The sequence below is a fragment of the Globicephala melas genome, chromosome 7 (assembly GCF_963455315.2).
Source record: "Globicephala melas chromosome 7, mGloMel1.2, whole genome shotgun sequence".
Classification (NCBI taxonomy): domain Eukaryota; kingdom Metazoa; phylum Chordata; class Mammalia; order Artiodactyla; family Delphinidae; genus Globicephala; species Globicephala melas.
In genome coordinates this window covers 6654873-6671337 of record NC_083320.1, presented here as the reverse complement: position 1 = coordinate 6671337, position 16465 = coordinate 6654873, and the positions used below count along the sequence as shown (strand labels likewise).

Below are 16465 nucleotides of genomic sequence, written 5' to 3'. Positions count from 1 at the left end.
TCCTCGTCCTGGTTAACCTGCCGCCCTGGAGTGTCCAGCACAGCAGTGTGTGCTGCTGAGCGCGTCTGGCTGGCCCCGGGCTCCATCTGTCCACTCCTCGAGGGGGCCTTCCCCTCGGGCCGTTCTGCTCACGCACCTCCTTGAGCCTCTCGGACCGCGCCGGTCCCCACCTCCCCAAGGACCTTCTTTGGGACAGCTCTGCTCCTGCACCCTTGCTGAGCGTTCCCCGGTGGCTCCTTGCCTTAGGAGAAGGTCCGGACTCAGAGTGAGGCCCCAGTTCAGCTCCTTCTTCCTCCTCTGCTTCTCTGACTGCTCTCTCCTCACTGCCCTTCCAGTCTGAGCTCTGACTTGGTGGGGGGTCACCTCTCCCGGAACGCCACTGTCCCTTCACCGTGCTGCCTGCTCCTTTCCTTTAAGGCTCCCGGAAGCCGGCGCCGGGTCGCCTCCCCCCGGTGCTGGGGCTTCCTTGTCCTCCTCACCTGCTCTGTCCAGCTTGCTGTCCCTGGCAGGGTGGAGGGCCTCCCTCAGTGGCTGCGGCAGGTGACCGCGGGCTGTGCCGTGCTCAGGGGGGACCAGGGACCCTCCCCCACCCTGCGTGTCAGGCTCGGAGGTCGAAGGCTCTTGGGCAACTGGTGTCTGGGGAGCTTCCTAAGCACTGAACTGACGAGGTGGGGTTTCCACAGGGGGCTCTGGGTGGGAATTCCAGGTGGAGGGTGGGGCCTGAGCAGTGCAGGGGGTCTCTGGGGAGTGACGGGCAGGGGGGTGCAGGCCGAGTGCCAGGGTGTGCTCCAGTTTGACGGCCAGACTGGAAGTCCTGGCGCCTGTCTTGATAGGACTTAAAGCCGTGGAAGGTGCTGTGAGGGGAAGGAAGGTGTTAGTTAGTGTGGTGCTGTAGAGGACGGAGAAGCAGGAGGAGGGGAGTCGTACAGACTGATTCTTCGGGGGTTCAGATACTCAGCAGTCAGCACTGTGGCCACAGCTGTGAAGGTGGGAATGTAGATCGGGGAGGTTGTAGAGGATTGATAGTCAGATGTGGCAGCAGATGAGAAGCAGGCCTGTGGGTGGGAGAGGAATTTTCTGTCGGATCGGAGAGACATCTGTCCTGCCTAGTGGCTCTGCCGGGAATGCGAGCACCACACCGTGTGAGATCAGACCTCACACCTTGTAGGTGAAAAGGAGGGTGTTTGATGCCATGTCTTCCCCCCGTGTCTCAGTGTCAGCTGGGAGTGCTGCCCCTCGGCACAGGGAATGACCTGGCTCGCGTGTTAGGCTGGGGCTCGGCCTGTGACGATGACACCCAGCTCCCGCAGATCTTGGAGAAGCTGGAAAGAGCCAGCACCAAGATGCTGGACAGGTGAGTGGACCGCACGAGTCCCCTTGACTAGGTGTTCTCAACCCAGGGTCCCTGGAAACCATAGGCCCTCTGCAGTTACTTGTAAAAATTCGGCCTGAGCAGGAATCCTTGTTTCTGGTGGGCTTTACCTGGCGATCAGATTATGAAAGAGCTGACGAGCAGAACAGGTTGGCACTGTGCCCTCGAGCGGTCAGATCTCATCAGCCAGGCCCGATCCTCTGGGCCGTTAGAGAAGGTGGCCCTGTCCGCTTTGGCCTTTGCAGCCTTGTCTGATACCTGTCAGCAGAGTCTTGCAATAAGGAAGACTTATTGCACAGCTGAGCAATCCCGTGTTCCCAGAAGAATCTCAGTTTTGGACAGCTCTCCTGTGTGTGTTTAGAAGTAACTTGGGTCTTCTCGAGCGAGCTGCTCTTAGTGCTGAGCTCACGTATGAAAGCCCCTGACCACAGCCTGCGGGACCTGGTATTGCTGAAATGCCCGTATTCTCTCTTAGGCTCCTGCGCTGCAATAAGCAGGTGTGGCCTTGAACCCTCTCCAGCTGCCTCTACCGTTTCTTCTCTATTGAAGGGAGGCCTACGTGCCTTTGGAGGCTGTGAAATGCTCAGCCCCCACGGGAGAGCTGGCTGCTGGCTGAGTGATTTTAGCTCTGAAGAGGGGAAGCCCATTTTCCCAGAAGCAGCATTATGGGATGCCTTTCACCACCTTCAGTGGAGCTGCAGTGTCCAATGGGTTGTGACGTTTGTTCTCAGCTAAGTGAGGAGCCAGGTTAGGGACACGGGAGTCAAGATAAATGCTTAAAAATGAAGTTAGGGCTGTCATAAGATCAAGCCCCCAGGCCATGAGTCGGGGAGGTGGGAGAGGCACGGGGCCTGCCTGGGGGTTCGAGCCGACCTGCTGAGAGCTCCTTTGTATGTGCAGGTGGAGCGTCATGGCCTACGAGACAAAACTCCCCCGGCCAGCCTCCTCTTCCACTGTCACCGAAGACTTGAGTGAGGGCTCCGAGGTATTTCCAGTTGCCCTGCCGCGTGCTCACACTGTCCTCACCACTTTGGGGCCCTGCCTCCACCCTTAGACATCCTCCCCTAGGTTAGACCCGCACAGGCGCAGGGCCAGCCGAGGTGGAGCTGCAGCCCATGGCCTCTGCCCCACAGGATTGGTGGTCGTCTGGGGGCCTCCTGGGGTGTTGCTGGATTTGGGGTCCTCTGTGATGATGGCCCTCTCGGACTTGCTGCCCCTGCTGCTGGTGCCCCCGCCCAGCCCAGGCTCCCGCTCTGGGCCCGCCTCCTCCACTTCCTACCCTTGCCGTCGGTCTGTGCTAGTTCAATGTTCAGCTCTTCTTTTCACTTTACGCTGGTTTTTGTCATCAGTGGTTCGCTCAGGGCCCAGACGGGCGCAGCGCTGGGCGCCCAGCCATGCTCACCCCACTGGGCGAGCTGGCTGCTGGCTGACCAGGAGAGAGGGCTCTGCCAGGGCCCGTCTGCCCCTCAGGAGGGTCAAGGGCAGCAGTTGGCAAACTACAGCCCCCCAGGCTACACCTGCCTGGGCTGCTGTGACCTGGCCTGAGAGCAGAGAATGGTTTGCACGTTTTAAGAGAGGGAGCGTACGTACGTATACAAAGCCTAAATATTTACTCTCCGGCCAGTAGTAAAGTTGGCCAACCCCGGGCCAAGGTCTAAAGAGAGGGCTCGTCACACAGGGTGAGCGACCCCAGTTCTGCAGGCAGGGGTGAGCGGTGAAGGGGGTGATTTGTATCGAGAGGTAGAGAGGGGCCCGGGCCGAGTTCCAGCCAGGCAGAGAAATGTGACTGGAGCCTCAGCTGAGGACCCTGCCTGCTGCCTGTACTGCTGAGGAGGACGCGGGATTCAGGACTCCAGTCCAGCACAGGCTGGCGGTGTTGAATCTCCGACGAAAGCAGCACGAGCCATTCACGAGGTTTTATCACCGTGTTCTTTTCTGTTAAGATCCCTTCATCCACAGCTCTGTGAAGCTTTTGAAATCTGTCAGATTAGCGTGAAGTGAGCTGGGGCTGGCCGGCAAGGGGCGGGGGCTAGTGTCGAGCTCACCGGGCTCCATCGTGGGGCTGACAGTCGCCCGCCCTGTTTGGGGCAATGGCAGGTGCAGCAGATCCTCTTCTATGAAGACTCGGTCGCGGCCCATCTCTCTAAGATCCTGACCTCCGACCAGCACTCGGTGGTGATCTCATCAGCCAAGTGAGTGCCCAGCGGCCTCAGGGGAGTCAGGGTCCCAGCCAGGACTGTCTCTCTAGAAGCCTCTTCCCGCGTTCCCCCCACAGAGTGCTCTGCGAGACCGTGAAGGACTTCGTGGCTCGGGTGGGGAAGGCCTACGAGAAGACCACCGAGAGCTCAGAGGAATCGGAGGTCATGGCCAAGAAGGTGCGTCCTGGGCACCTGGGGTGGGTGTCAGGGCGGGGCAGCAGCCCCTCCACTCCCTCCTCTGTTCCCCGCCCAGTGCTCTGTCCTGAAAGAGAAGCTGGATTCTCTCCTCAAGACCCTGGATGACGAGTCCCAGGCCTCGTCCTCTCTGCCTACGCCGCCCCCCACCATCGCCGAGGAGGCGGAAGACGGGGAGGGGGCGGGCGGCAGCTGTGGCTCCAGTTCCACCGGGGACCGTGCCGTGGGGTCGGCCTGCCCAGCCCGGCCGCAGATATTCCGTCCTCGGGAGCAGCTCATGCTGAGAGCCAACAGCCTGAAGAAGGCGATTCGCCAGATCATAGAGCACACAGAGAAAGGTAGCCGGGCTCTGGATGCCGCGGGGCTTTCTGCAGGCCAGCCCCGGGCGCTCCCAGTTTCCCCCTGAACGTGGCGCGAGACACAGAGGGACCCACCGTGTAGGCCAGAGCCGCTCTGGACCGCCTGACGCAGGCCAGCGCCTCCTTCCTCAGGGCCTGTGCCCGATGGAAAGACACTGAGCGGACGGCAGAGCCGAGAGGGCGCCCCCAGCTGGTGGAAAGGTGCCTCGCGCGGGCACACGCGGGGAGCGTGTTGGGGGACCCACTCCCTGGAAGTGTCCTCACCTGTGGCAGCTCTGGCAGACCTCGGGCGCAGCCGGGCCTTGTCCGCTTAGAGGTGGGACTGTCTCTGGGGGCGGGGGGTCCGAGGAGAGCCTCCGTGCTGAGACCTGAGGTGTTCTGAGGACACCCGCGGAGGACGGCCCCATGCCCAGGAGGGAGGTGGGCCTGGGCCAGAGGTGGGGGATGAGGCTGTAGGACGATGTGAGGGACAGAGAAGTGAGGATGGGGTCGGAGGCCGGGCGCACCGGGGCGGTGCTCAGAGACGGGGGGACACCTGACCGCAGGAGCGCGGGTGGCTGCCCTCCACCCCCCATTCTGCCAGCACGTGGGTGGGCGGGTGGGCAGCCCCGCTGCGAGTCTCTTTCTGCCTCAGGTCTGACTTCTGATGCCAGAACCCCCGCCTGGCCGCCCACCCCCACCAGCCCCCAGCTCAGGGTCCCACCCCCGTGCGTCCTGTTGAGCATCCGCGGGTGTCTGGGGGAGCAGGTGTCCCGCAGGGGAGGCTCCTTCCCCCGGGTCTAACTCGGTGTGTGCCTGCGGTGCTGGGCGATGCTGATGATTGTAGGGGACGGGGCAGGGGGAGTCCACCAGCTGTGGAAACGCGAGTGGGGCCTGGGGCCAGCGGGCGCTCAGTCCCCAGGGGCCCTGCCTCTGCCTGGGGCGCCCCCCAGCCCCGCCGCTGCCTGTCGGGGGGGTTTCCGGGGTGCCGCTCAGCACCCCTTATGCAAACCGGGACGTAAGGGGTTGGGGGCTGAGTGCTGTCCACTCCAGAACAGGCGGGGCTCAGCAGCACGCTGAGGGTGGGGACCCCCCAAACCCGGGGTGGAGAGGGGCTCCAGGGGCCCCCCCGTTCTGGAGGTGCTTGTGGATGAGCTGCTTCTAGAGGCTTCCTTGTGACCTCCAAACCGGCCGCAGGGCTGTAGCTGTCCGGCTCTTGGGGGGTGGTTTGCTTGTAACAGCTGTGCATTTGTACAGCCCCTTTTCTCACTGGTAGCATTTTTGCCCACTACCATCCTTTCTTTCTTCCTCCACTTAATTTTGCTTCTGCCTTTTTTGTTGGCAAACACGACTTCAGCCTTTCTTTCCTGACGTGAAATTTCAGTTTCTCTGGGGTTTGTCAGAGGGCGTGGGGATGGCGCCTGAACTCAGGTTAAAGGGAGAAAAAACTTCCAATAAAAAGATGTAAAACTACCCTCTACCTCTGGCCGGGCCCAGCCTGTTGCGCCCTGGCCATGGTGGGGCAGCCTGTGACGATTTATTTCAGTTTTTGCAGGACATTCAGGTATTGAAAGGGAGGGGGGAAAAAAAAGACCAAAAAAAGAAAAAAAAAAGGTGTGATTTTGAAATTGAAAAGGACACTGAAAGTTTACATTTTATAACATTATGTGCAGATTGTATTTAAAGCAGAAATATTTAAGACAGTTGTAACCCTATAAAGCTGATGAAATATTAAAACAAGACAAAATACTTTTAACAGAAAGAAAAAAAAAAGGCGGGGGGGGCGTCTGCGCTGTGGTGTCTGAGGCAGGCGCCGGCTCCAGTGGTCGAGGGGCCCGGGGCTTGGACAGGTCATCGGCCCTGGTGTCCCCTGATGCCACTGCTGAATGTCCTTAGTCGGCCTGGGGGAGAGAGGCACCCCTGCATAGGGTTAGAGACTCGCCCAGTCGATCGCTCCCTTTTCCTAGACTCTGTTTGCTAAGCTTTGAAGAGAACACTGTAAAACCACAGTGACTGTGAACTGCATTACCTCCACCCTCACCCAGACCCTGAGATCCTCCCCAGCAAGTTTTCTTGTCTTATCTCTCGGTACCTTCAGAAACCATCTCATACCTTTTCTGCTCTCATCAGACCCTTTTCTCTCTGAGCAGATCGACCTGCCGCTTCTTACAGTGAGAATAGTGAGGTCGTGACCTGCCTCTGTGCACTGGCGGGTGCACTGTTCCGTCCGGGCTGTGCGTGCTCTCGCTCGTTACTCCCCTCCCCTCTGTCTCTCCCAGCCCTCGGCCCTCCTCCCCAGCCAGCTGGCACGAGTGTCCCGGTGCCCTGTGTGCCGGGGCCGGGGAGAAAGTGGGACGGGTCGGAGCTTCGGGTCTAAGCCTTCAGCCGAGACGACGTTTGAAGGGAGATGAGTGAGATGAGGGGGGGTCCGCGTCCAGTGGGAGCCCCGCCAGCCCGGTGATGCCTGCGGGGTAACGTCCGTGCGCTCAGCCGCAAATACCCTTGCCTTGCACAGCTGTGGACGAGCAGAACGCCCAGACCCAAGAGCACGAGGGGTTCATCTTAGGTCTCTCCGAGTCGGAGGAGAAGAAGGACCTGAAGTCGGACGACAGAGCGTGCCACGGCGAGGGCCACGGCGAGGGCCACGGCGCTGCCAAGGGCAGGAGCCTCCGCAGAGGTACAGTGGCCCTCGTGACCCGCGGCGCCGCCATCAGGCCTTTTTGTCTGCGCTGCTCAGAAGCTTGCCTTGGGAAGCTTACGGGTGCTTTCTTACGGTTTCTGTGGCCACTTGGAAGTGTAAAAAGTCTCAAACAGGTGACCTGTCTCACATACCACCTCCTTTCGCCTGGTGCAGGCCTGGCGGGACCCTGGGCAGGGGGCGACCTTGCTGCTGGGGCGGCACTTCCCTCTGAACCTCCCTGCGCGCCCGGGGTCCTCACCCAGGGCTTGGGGCCTCCTGGCTGCAGCTGGCCACATGCCACGTTTGCTACAGGTGGTAAGGGACCACCCAGCTGTACGGGCCACCACCTGGGGACCCCTAGCCCTCCTGGAACAGCCCCAACTCTGTGCAGCCCCCTCGCTCGTGGCCTTTACGAGCCACCGGGAGATCCTGCCCCAGAGTTTCCTCCACCACGTTCCTGTGCAGGACTCCCCTCTGCCCGTGCACAGACCCCGCGGCCCGACTGCGGTTGCAGGCCGCCCCTCCCCCTCCCTGGCCTCGTCAGGTCACCTCACATCACCGCGGCCCCAGCCCCTCAGGGGCCTGTGTCTCTTTGGCGGGTGCCCGAGCCCGCTCGCCTCTGCGTCCCCTTTCTCGTTTCCCCTCCTTGCTCGCTGCCTCGCTCCTCGTCTTGCACACTCGGCCGCGGCTGGTGGCGCTTGTGCCCACTCCTCGCTTCCCTTGGCCCCCCTCCGCCTGCTCCTTTCTCTGATGAACGCTGCCAGTAGCTCAGTCGCATTCTGTTTTCTGTTCTCATAGTGTCCAAATCCCCGTGTGAAAAGCTGATAAGCAAAGGAAGCTTGTCCCTGGGCGGTTCTGCCTCTCTTCCTTCACAGTCAGGAAACCGGGACAGCCTGCCAGCACTGAACACGAAGATCCTGTTCCCCAGTGAGTGCGGCACCGCACTGTGTGTCTGGGGGAGGGGCGCAGGCAGGGCGCTAAGCTTTCCAGCTCAGCGCCCAGCTGTCGCTCTGCCTGGCAGTAGTCTGAGGGGTTAACGAGACCAGGCCCCTGTCTTCCAAGAGTTCACAGATCCATGGGAAAGATAGGCAGAATTTCAGAGTCATGTCACGGTATGAAAAGTGCTCTTGTTTATTACAAAGAGCAGACGGCATTCAAATCGTTGCCCTGGGGTCCCAGGAAGATGTCACTGAGGCGGTGATACTCGAGCTGGGTGCTGATGGGTAAATAGGGGTTGGGCTGAGTGAAGAGGGAAGGGCCGGCAGGTCGTGCCGGGGAGCCGGTGGATCACCCCTTTGTTTCCAGCATGATTGCAGAAGGAGCACAGCTGGCCACCGGGAGGGTCGGGCCCAGTGCCCTTGCCTTGCCTTCATTTCGCCCAGGATCATGTCAAGGCAGCTCCTGTTGCTTCTTCCCTCAGGGGGAGTCACGATAACACTCTGTGTCTGTAGTAGGAGGGAATGGTCCCTTAACCAGCTTCCTGAGGCCGCTTCGTGAGGCCTGCTGGGCAAAAGCTAGAGCACACGCTGCTCCTGTAAGTGATTGGCAATCGCTAGGTGAATCTCATTTGAATAGAAAGAAAATTGCGGAAGCTCTAGGGAAAAGAGGCTGAGACAGATTTGGTTAATAAGCAGCAAAGATGTTACTGGAAGGGATGGATTGGCAGAATGTTCAAAAGCAGGGCTCCATCTCAGCCTTACTGTTTATAATTTAAATTTTTTAAATTGGTGCAGGTATCTTGAGGGTTCTGGTCACCTGGAGGGTTCCTTGTTTAACCTTTTCTCGTGAATTTAGCCTTATAAAGTTGTATGACTAGACCCTACGATTAGTTGCAGTAGGGATCATTTTGGTGGAGTTTCTTAAATTAGTGAGAACTATCTTTGTAAGGTCTTTTCTGATGTGTCTCATAGGTGTTGGTTACCACCCGGCGTTCATTTTTGTTCTGTGAATATGGATTTATGACAGTGATTTTTGCCCTGAGACTATTAATTGTCAAAGTTTGGACATTTTTATGCGGTATTTTAGAAACATCTTATTATAATAACCTTCTGAAGAACATGTGGACCATTAGCCTCAAAGACACGACGGCCTCTTCATTTGGGAGCCGCCAGGCAGTACTGTCTCCTGTTTTCTCCCTTACAGATGTTCGCGCCGGGATGTCTGGTTCCTTGCCTGGAGGTTCAGTCATCAGTCGATTATTAATTAATGCTGATCCCTTTAACTCCGAACCAGAAAACCTGTGAGTACGGGGTAAACCAAGGGGGCATGTTGTTAGCTGAATGCTGGAGCGTAGAAAACTGGCTTGGAATTAACTAGAGAAATTCGTGAGCAGCTGCCTGGGTGACCCTTTTCCAGCTGGTGTTGGCCAATAAGGAAAACCTAGTAGGTGTGAGGCGTCCGGGGCAGAGGGTGGGTTGGGAATGTCTGGGAAGGGAGGCGCCGTCCTGGCGCGTGCCTGACCTTCTGGGGCCTCGGCAGGCTTGGAGACTCTGCCCGTGTCCTCGGTCGTCCTCCCCGCGGTCCTTGCTGGCCCTGCGTTGGCGCCGCCTCCTGACCACCTTCCTTCTGGCGGGTCTGCCGCTCCCGTTAGTGTAGCTCCCAGGCTGGAAGCGCCTTCTCGCCGTGCCTGGGGAGATGCTGTCCTCTGGGGAACGAAGTCCCGACGCTGCTCTGCGCGCCACGTGCTGTGTCCACTGCCCAGCGTCAAAGGCAGTGAGGGCTTTCGCGCAGCTTGTTCTCGTGTGTGTAGAGACCGTTGCGGGGACACATGGTATTTTGAAAGCCCAGCCTTCTAGATTTCCCTTCCTGCTGGCTGATAGCAAGTTCTGGGCAACTAGTGGCTAGTGGCAGCTGGTTAAAAGTTGTCCACCATGTGTGTCCGGCGTGGTGGGGAGAGTAACAGTGAGAAAGGTGCGGTTCAGAGACTCTGGCTTTCGGGAAGCAGAGCTGCAAGCCTGCACAGTGGCAGCCAGTTTTCCTGCAGGGTGGCCTGGGTTCCCACACCTGCTCCAGTGCTGGCCCGCGTCCTTGTCCCCAGCCTGGCACCACCCTCCTGTCTGCTCCTCACGCCGGGGCCTGTCAAGGCCTGTGGTCCTGACCCTTCCTGAGTTGTTCTCCCCAACAAGGCCAGAGCTGTAGGCTTACATGAGCAGCGCCCACAGAGGCCTCCGGAACTAGATGTGCTGTCTCTTTCTGCCACCTGAGGTCCCTGCATTTCCGCACCTGGCAGCGAGGGCTGTGGTCTCTTCCTTCAGGGAGAGGCTTCTCCTTCCCCTGGGGAGACACAAGCTGCTCTCCTCTCCTCCCTCCCCAGCATGGTGTGCCGGGCCTCGTTCACGGGGGTGAGGGTCCGGAAGGAGTCTTACCTGCAGTGGACCTGGGACGTGGGGCTGGGCTGGACATTTTCAAATTGGGGACTTTGCTTTGATTGGGTCTAGGGACATTTGAGGGACGTTTTGGGATCCAGGGTGTAAGCACGTGTGAACGTGTGTGCCACGGATGTCATCAGGTTTAACGTTGCTGATGGGAACGTGAGGTGTTGCAGCCACTTTTAAGACAGTCTGGCGGTTCCTCAAAACCCAGGGTTTTTGGGCTTCCCTGGTGGCGCAGTGGTTGAGAGTCCGCCTGCCGATGCAGGGGACGCAGGTTCGTGCCCCGGTCCGGGAGGATCCCACATGCTGCGGAGCGGCTGGGCCCGTGAGCCATGGCCGCTGAGCCTGTGCGTCTGGAGCCTGTGCTCCGCAACGGGAGAGGCCACAACAGTGAGAAGCCCGCGTACCGCCAAAAACAAACAAAAACAAACAAAAAACCAGGGTTTCCACGTGGCCCAGCAGGTCCCTTCCTAGGGTTACTCCCAAGAGAAGAGAAAACACGTCCCCACTGAAGCGTGTGTACGAGTGTTCACAAATCATAGCTCAAAAGTGAAGCAGCCCAAAGGCCCATCAGCCAAGGATCCCTGCAGTGGGTTGTCGCTGTTCCCCATTAACCGGGCTGAAGCCCTGAACTCAGGTGAACCCAGTGTTCGTGGCGTGAAAACGTGCTCAGTGATGGGAGCCAGACGCAAAGGGCCACACACTGTGTGATTTCATTTCTAGGAACCATCCAGAATCTGGAAGTCCGCAGAGGACAGAAAGCAGAGTAGTGGTTGCCGGCGCTGGGGAGGGGTTGGGGCTCCTGGCTGAAGGATGTGGACTTTCTTTTTGGGGTGATGAGCTGTTCTAAAATTGATTGTCGTGACTCTGAATACGTAAACAATCACTATGGAGTTGGACATTTTAAATGGGTAAATTGTATGGTATGTGAGTTATATCTCAGTAATGCTGTTACCTCCCCGCCACCCCCCCCAAAAAAAAACAAAACCAAACAAACAAAAAAACTGAGTTTTGCCCTCAGGAAGAACTGCTTAGAGGCTGGCATGCAGGGTTGTTCTAAATGGCGTGAAACGCTCCTTTGCAGAGAGTATTACACAGAGAAGTGCGTCATGAACAATTATTTTGGCATCGGCCTGGATGCGAAGATCTCCCTGGACTTCAACAACAAGCGTGACGAGCACCCAGAGAAGTGCAGGTGGGTGCCGGCTCCTGCGCACGCCTGTCCTTCGGGTCTTGTGGTGGTTTCTCCTTCCGGCCGTGGGGTAATTTCTGGGGCGCACAGAGCCCTCAGGCAGAGTACAGACACGGAGCCCGAATGCCTTGTCAGAAAGCGGGGCGCATCTGTGTGTCATGGCCACAGCAGTGGCATCTCCATGTCACCCTCAGGTGGGGTTAGGGCTTGCTCCCCCGCAAGGCCCTCGAGCAGGCAAATGCCACAGGAGAGGCCCCGGGGGGGTGTTTCGCTGGGGGTGTTCAACTTCTCCCCTAAATCACCACGTACTGTCTCCCCCTGGTCGGGGAGAGGACGGAGAGAAATGGGAAGGTTTCCTCCTGGCTGAAGTAGAAAGTCCTCTCCTCCGGGGAGACGTGACAAGGGAAGAAGGGAGTTGATGTCTCCTGCCCCACCCCACGGTGACCGTCACCTGGAGGGCAGACTGTTCAGCTGTGACTTTCTAGAACTAGAGGCAGGAAAGCTGGTGTGTAGTTTGGGCGGAGAACAGCCATTGATGCAGGAGGAGGGGGCCCCTTGCTGGAGAGCCTGCAGACCTGCCCCCGCCAGGTGCCCTTGTCACTCGGAGGGAGGCGGTCACAGTGACACCTGAGGAGTTGCCCGGCAATCCCCCGACTCCTGTATGGTTGGACCTTTCTCGGAAAACAAAATCAAGCATAAGAACTCAAAAACCTTGGAGCTCTGGGGCTCGAGTATCAGAAAAGGCTCAGAGGTCCCCAGGGGGCATCCCTGTTACACAGTGCATGATGGGAGCCCAAATCATTTGAAGATACCCCTGTTAGTCTGAATACAACTGAAAAGGCATTGAAATGCATGTAATTTATCAGAGCAGAACAGGTGAGGAGCAAGGCCGCATGTGACATATTTTTAGAAACTTGGGATCCTGGTATATAATCTTCCCTGAGTTTGTATCTTTGAGAAGGTCTACTTAGAAAATGCCGCTTCTACAAATCTGCCCTTAAAAAGTAATTGGGAACTTCGGCAAAGAGGCGTTTACCAAGGGCCACTGCCATGTACGTTATAGAGCTCAGGGGTGGGAACAAGTAGAGACCCGTCAAAGGGGTTAATTCAGCGAGTGCTGGTGGGAAGTGCCCCGTTGTGGTCATTCGTGCTCAGGACACAGGGCGGTGCTCTCCGTGCAGGGCGAAGTGCACAGTTACCGCTATTTCAGCTGTAAATCAAGTTCCTAAGGAAATACACTGAAGCATTTATCATCAGTACTTACAGATGTGGGGATTGTGAATTCTCCTTTGTGCTTTTCTGCCCTTTCCAAATTTTCTGTGGTAAGCATAATTTTATAGCTGGAAAAAAATTGTGATTTATACTTTTTTTTGTGAGGTTCTGTAATGTCTTACCTTTTTTACCTCTCAGGGTATGATTACTTTCTTGGCAGTGTTACTCTTTAGCAGAATTTCTGGTCAGTGAATGTATCTCTTTAGCCCGTCTCGCGTGGACATGTGACAAGGGCATGTCCTCCTCATCTTAACGGTGTCGCTGCTGGGAGTGATTGCCCGGTGTGACCCATCTGTGATGAGGTGGCAGCAAGGGCCGTAGGTAGCTGTGTAGAGAAAGCTGAGACCCACGTCCGTGCTTTGCTTTCCACCCCTAGGAGTCGAACCAAGAACATGATGTGGTACGGAGTCCTCGGCACCAGAGAGCTGCTGCACAGAACCTACAAGAACCTGGAGCAGAAGGTCCTGCTGGAGGTGAGCAGGCGGCCCCCTGCCGGCCCCTCTGCTGACCCGGTGGCCCCTCGGCCTTAGCCCAGGGCGGTGTGCTGGGGGGAGGGAGCCCCCAGCTGACGCCTGGATCTCTCTTCTCTCCTTTTACGCATTTCTACCACTCAGTGTGACGGGCGACCCATCCCACTGCCCAGTCTCCAGGGAATTGCTGTCCTCAACATTCCCAGCTATGCTGGAGGGACCAACTTCTGGGGGGGCACCAAGGAGGACGATGTACGTACGGGGGTGCTGGGCGGCGAGGGCCCGAGCCCAGGGAAGGGGATGGGGGCGGGGTCCCGAGAGGCGGCCCCTTCGGGAGCCATGGAGGAGCCTCCCGCTCTGGGGGTGCTCTGTCAGTGAGGCGGAGGGACGGGTGGAGCGGGGCCCCTGTGCCGGCAGCGGGGGTGCAGCGGAGAGCACGGCAGGCAGGCCCCCGCTCCCGCGGCCTCGACAAAGGGATGCCAGGCAGGACAGGCGTGGTCGCAGGCGTGGCTTGGAATCCGGGCCCGTATCTGGGAAGGCTCCTAGGAGGAGGGACACCTACACTGAGACCTGAGGGTGATGCGGGGTTGGACAGGTCAGGTGGGTATGGGGCAGGAGGAGGGAGCAGCGTATGTGAAGGCTTGGCGGCCAGGCAGGGCCGGGTGCGGACAGGAGGCTCGCTGGTGTGTGCGTGCTGGGCGGAGCACAGAGAGGTTAGAGCTCCCGTGGGGCCGTGTAAGCCAGGGAGGAGTTTGGAATTTATGCCGAGAACTCTGGGGGCATTGATAGGTTTTAACCAGGGGCCTGACTTCCTTTGTACATAATAGCTAATAAAAACAGTTGACACCGGCTGCACACTGAGCGTGTGCCAGTCCTTCTCAGCACTGTGCCCGTTGACGGCCCTCATGAGAACCTGTGAGGAACGTACCTGTGTTAGCCCCGCTAACACAGGGAACCCGGGTAGAGACAGTAACTTGCCCAAGCTCCCACGCTAGTGAGTGGCAGGCCTGGGGTTTGATCTCAGGCAGCTGCTCTCAGGCTCTGACGTGGAGACCCGTCAGCAAGTGTTCACCCCATAGCTTCTCCTACTAGTGGGCCTGTCGGGCTCTCGCCAGTGCAGCGGCCCCCAGGTGAGAAGGATGCGCGTGGCGGGGGGCGTGTTCAGGGAAGCTGGGAGCAGAGGTCAGCTCTGACGCCGGCCCTTCCAGACCTTTGCAGCCCCGTCGTTCGATGACAAGATCTTGGAGGTGGTCGCGGTGTTCGGCAGCATGCAGATGGCCGTCTCCCGTGTCATAAAGCTGCAGCATCACCGCATCGCTCAGGTACCGGCCGTGGTCCTGGAGGCTGGAGGGGCCTGGGTGGAGCTGTGGCTCACACACGTTTGGGGCGGCAGGCCTGGCCCAGAGCCGTGCTCTCAGATATATGGGCCCCCGGAGTGCGGAGCCCAGGGGAGGAGGCGCTTTTCCAGGATCGCCCTGGCCTCCGCCTGGTCCAGAGCCTGCTCTCACCTGCCGTGTTTTGACAATTAAAAAATACTTTCGAAACTGGGGCTGGCTTGTACCCTCCCTGAGCTCCCTCCCTGACTCACTCTGTGGGTACCATCTGTGTCCTGCCCACCCCTGCTGAGGTGGGGTGAGATGAGACGGGCCTGGCTGACCTTGGGCCCTGGGCCTGCAGCTCTTAGAAGCCACAGCCTGAGTCTGGGAGCAGAGGCTGAGTGCGTGGCCTCGCCCGGCTGCTCGGAGGCCCGGCTAGCAGGTGGCAGGGTGGGTTCCCCATCCGGTACTTCTGGTAATGGGTTGGGAAGGGTGTGTCTGTCGGTGGGGTTGGGGAGGGCGATGTTCTCAGGCACAGAGATGGGGAGTTCATGCTCCCCTGAACCCCAGTCCTTTCTGTCCCCACCATGGGCTGCTTGAATTTCACAATTTTAATTCCTTGGCAGTATTTTTTGTTGAAAAGAGGAGCACTTGTTAGATGTTTGCTCTGTTCTGGGAGTGTCCTCACGTGCCCAGGGACCCAGCAGCTCTTGGTGGTCATGTGTCCCCGCCCTGGGCCTGGTGCTGGTGTCTGAGCACAGAGTTCCCCGCACTGCGATCACAGATGGCGGTGCTGGGTGCAGGGCAGTGGGAGCGGGGTGGGGCACACCCCCTGCGCTCCATGAGCTGCGCTCTAGGCGGGGATGCTCTGACCCCAGAGGCTGGGGGGGGCGAGGTATGGTGTCACCCCAGGGGTCAGCCGGCCAGTGCAGGGGTGTGTAGGGCAGGACGGTGCCTGTGGTGCTGACAGCACTTGAAGGCTCCTGGGTGCAGCTCGGTGACGGCTGTGATGTTTGCTCAGTGTCGCACGGTGAAGATCTCCATCCTGGGGGATGAGGGCGTACCTGTGCAGGTGGACGGAGAGGCCTGGATCCAGCCGCCAGGGTACATTCGGATTATCCACAAGAACCGGGCACAGACGCTCACCAGGGATCGGGTAAGACAGACTGCCTGTGGCGCACATGTGCCCCTTCTAGGAGAAGACCTGGAGTTTTTAATGTTTTGTTCCAGGAATTTATTTTTTTGAAGATTAAGATTAAGTGAACAGGGCTCTAATTCCTAGAACTGCTCCCTCTCCCCCCAGCGTTAAAAAGAATGTCCCTTTCTAGCCGGTTATCCCGCTAGTGTCCCAGCAGTGATTATTGTTAGATGTGTGCTCGCAGGAGAGAGTGTAACACTGGCTTCCACGCCCTAGGCCTTTGAGAACACCCTGAAGTCCTGGGAGGACAAGCAGAAGTGTGAGCTGCCCCGCCCTCCATCTTTCTCTCTGCACCCGGAGATCCTGTCCGAGGAGGAAGCCAACCAGATGGACCAGTTTGGGCAGGCAGCGGGGGCCCTCATCCACAGGTGGGTGCCGCCTTTCCTCCGTGGTCCACTCCTCCGCGAGAGCGCCCGGGCCCCCTGACGTCACTGGGACGACCCAGGTCCGTGGCTGGGCCGCAGGCGTTGAGATGCCCCTGCCGGATCTTATGTGCCGTCTGCCTCCTTCACGAGGGCTCGGCCTGAGTTTCTGCTAACCCCGGGCTTTGGTATTTTCACTGACGGTCTTCCAGGGATTACTCGGGGTTTATGCAGGTGGGAGCTTCACACCACAGGCGTTTTCAGAGGCAGCTCATAGGTTTTACAGCCTATCCCAGATCTCTGAGAATAGTACCCCTCCTGCCTCCTTTAGCCCCCAGAGAGCGGGTTTGCTCTTAAGAAGCAGACCTTGTAGTTATTTTGAAAAAACAAAAGCCAACAGCCAAAGGCGTTTCCTTCTACTCTGGACCTTCCAGCACGGTGGTTGCCGCTCTGCCCACTGTCCATTCTCCCCGCCCCCTGCTGTGTCCACCCACCTGGCTC

At 58.5% G+C, this 16465-nt stretch overlaps 1 protein-coding gene across 6 annotated transcripts in view; it reads left to right on the top strand.

Moving 5' to 3' along the window:
• DGKD (diacylglycerol kinase delta) overlaps window positions 1-16465 on the top strand; it is a 110059-nt gene that overhangs the window by 81142 nt on the left and 12452 nt on the right. For 5 of the 6 annotated variants that reach the window (XM_030869258.2, XM_060301723.1, XM_030869033.2 and 2 more), the window contains exons 11-24: window positions 1215-1354; window positions 2273-2357; window positions 3470-3564; window positions 3648-3747; window positions 3824-4103; window positions 6619-6780; window positions 7582-7710; window positions 8926-9022; window positions 11239-11349; window positions 12995-13091; window positions 13233-13340; window positions 14297-14410; window positions 15426-15560; window positions 15819-15970. In XM_030869258.2, coding sequence (XP_030725118.1) covers window positions 1215-1354; window positions 2273-2357; window positions 3470-3564; window positions 3648-3747; window positions 3824-4103; window positions 6619-6780; window positions 7582-7710; window positions 8926-9022; window positions 11239-11349; window positions 12995-13091; window positions 13233-13340; window positions 14297-14410; window positions 15426-15560; window positions 15819-15970 — 1805 coding nt within the window. The remainder of the gene's footprint in view (window positions 1-1214; window positions 1355-2272; window positions 2358-3469; window positions 3565-3647; window positions 3748-3823; window positions 4104-6618; window positions 6781-7581; window positions 7711-8925; window positions 9023-11238; window positions 11350-12994; window positions 13092-13232; window positions 13341-14296; window positions 14411-15425; window positions 15561-15818; window positions 15971-16465) is intronic. The other variant, XM_060301722.1, reaches the window with a different exon arrangement.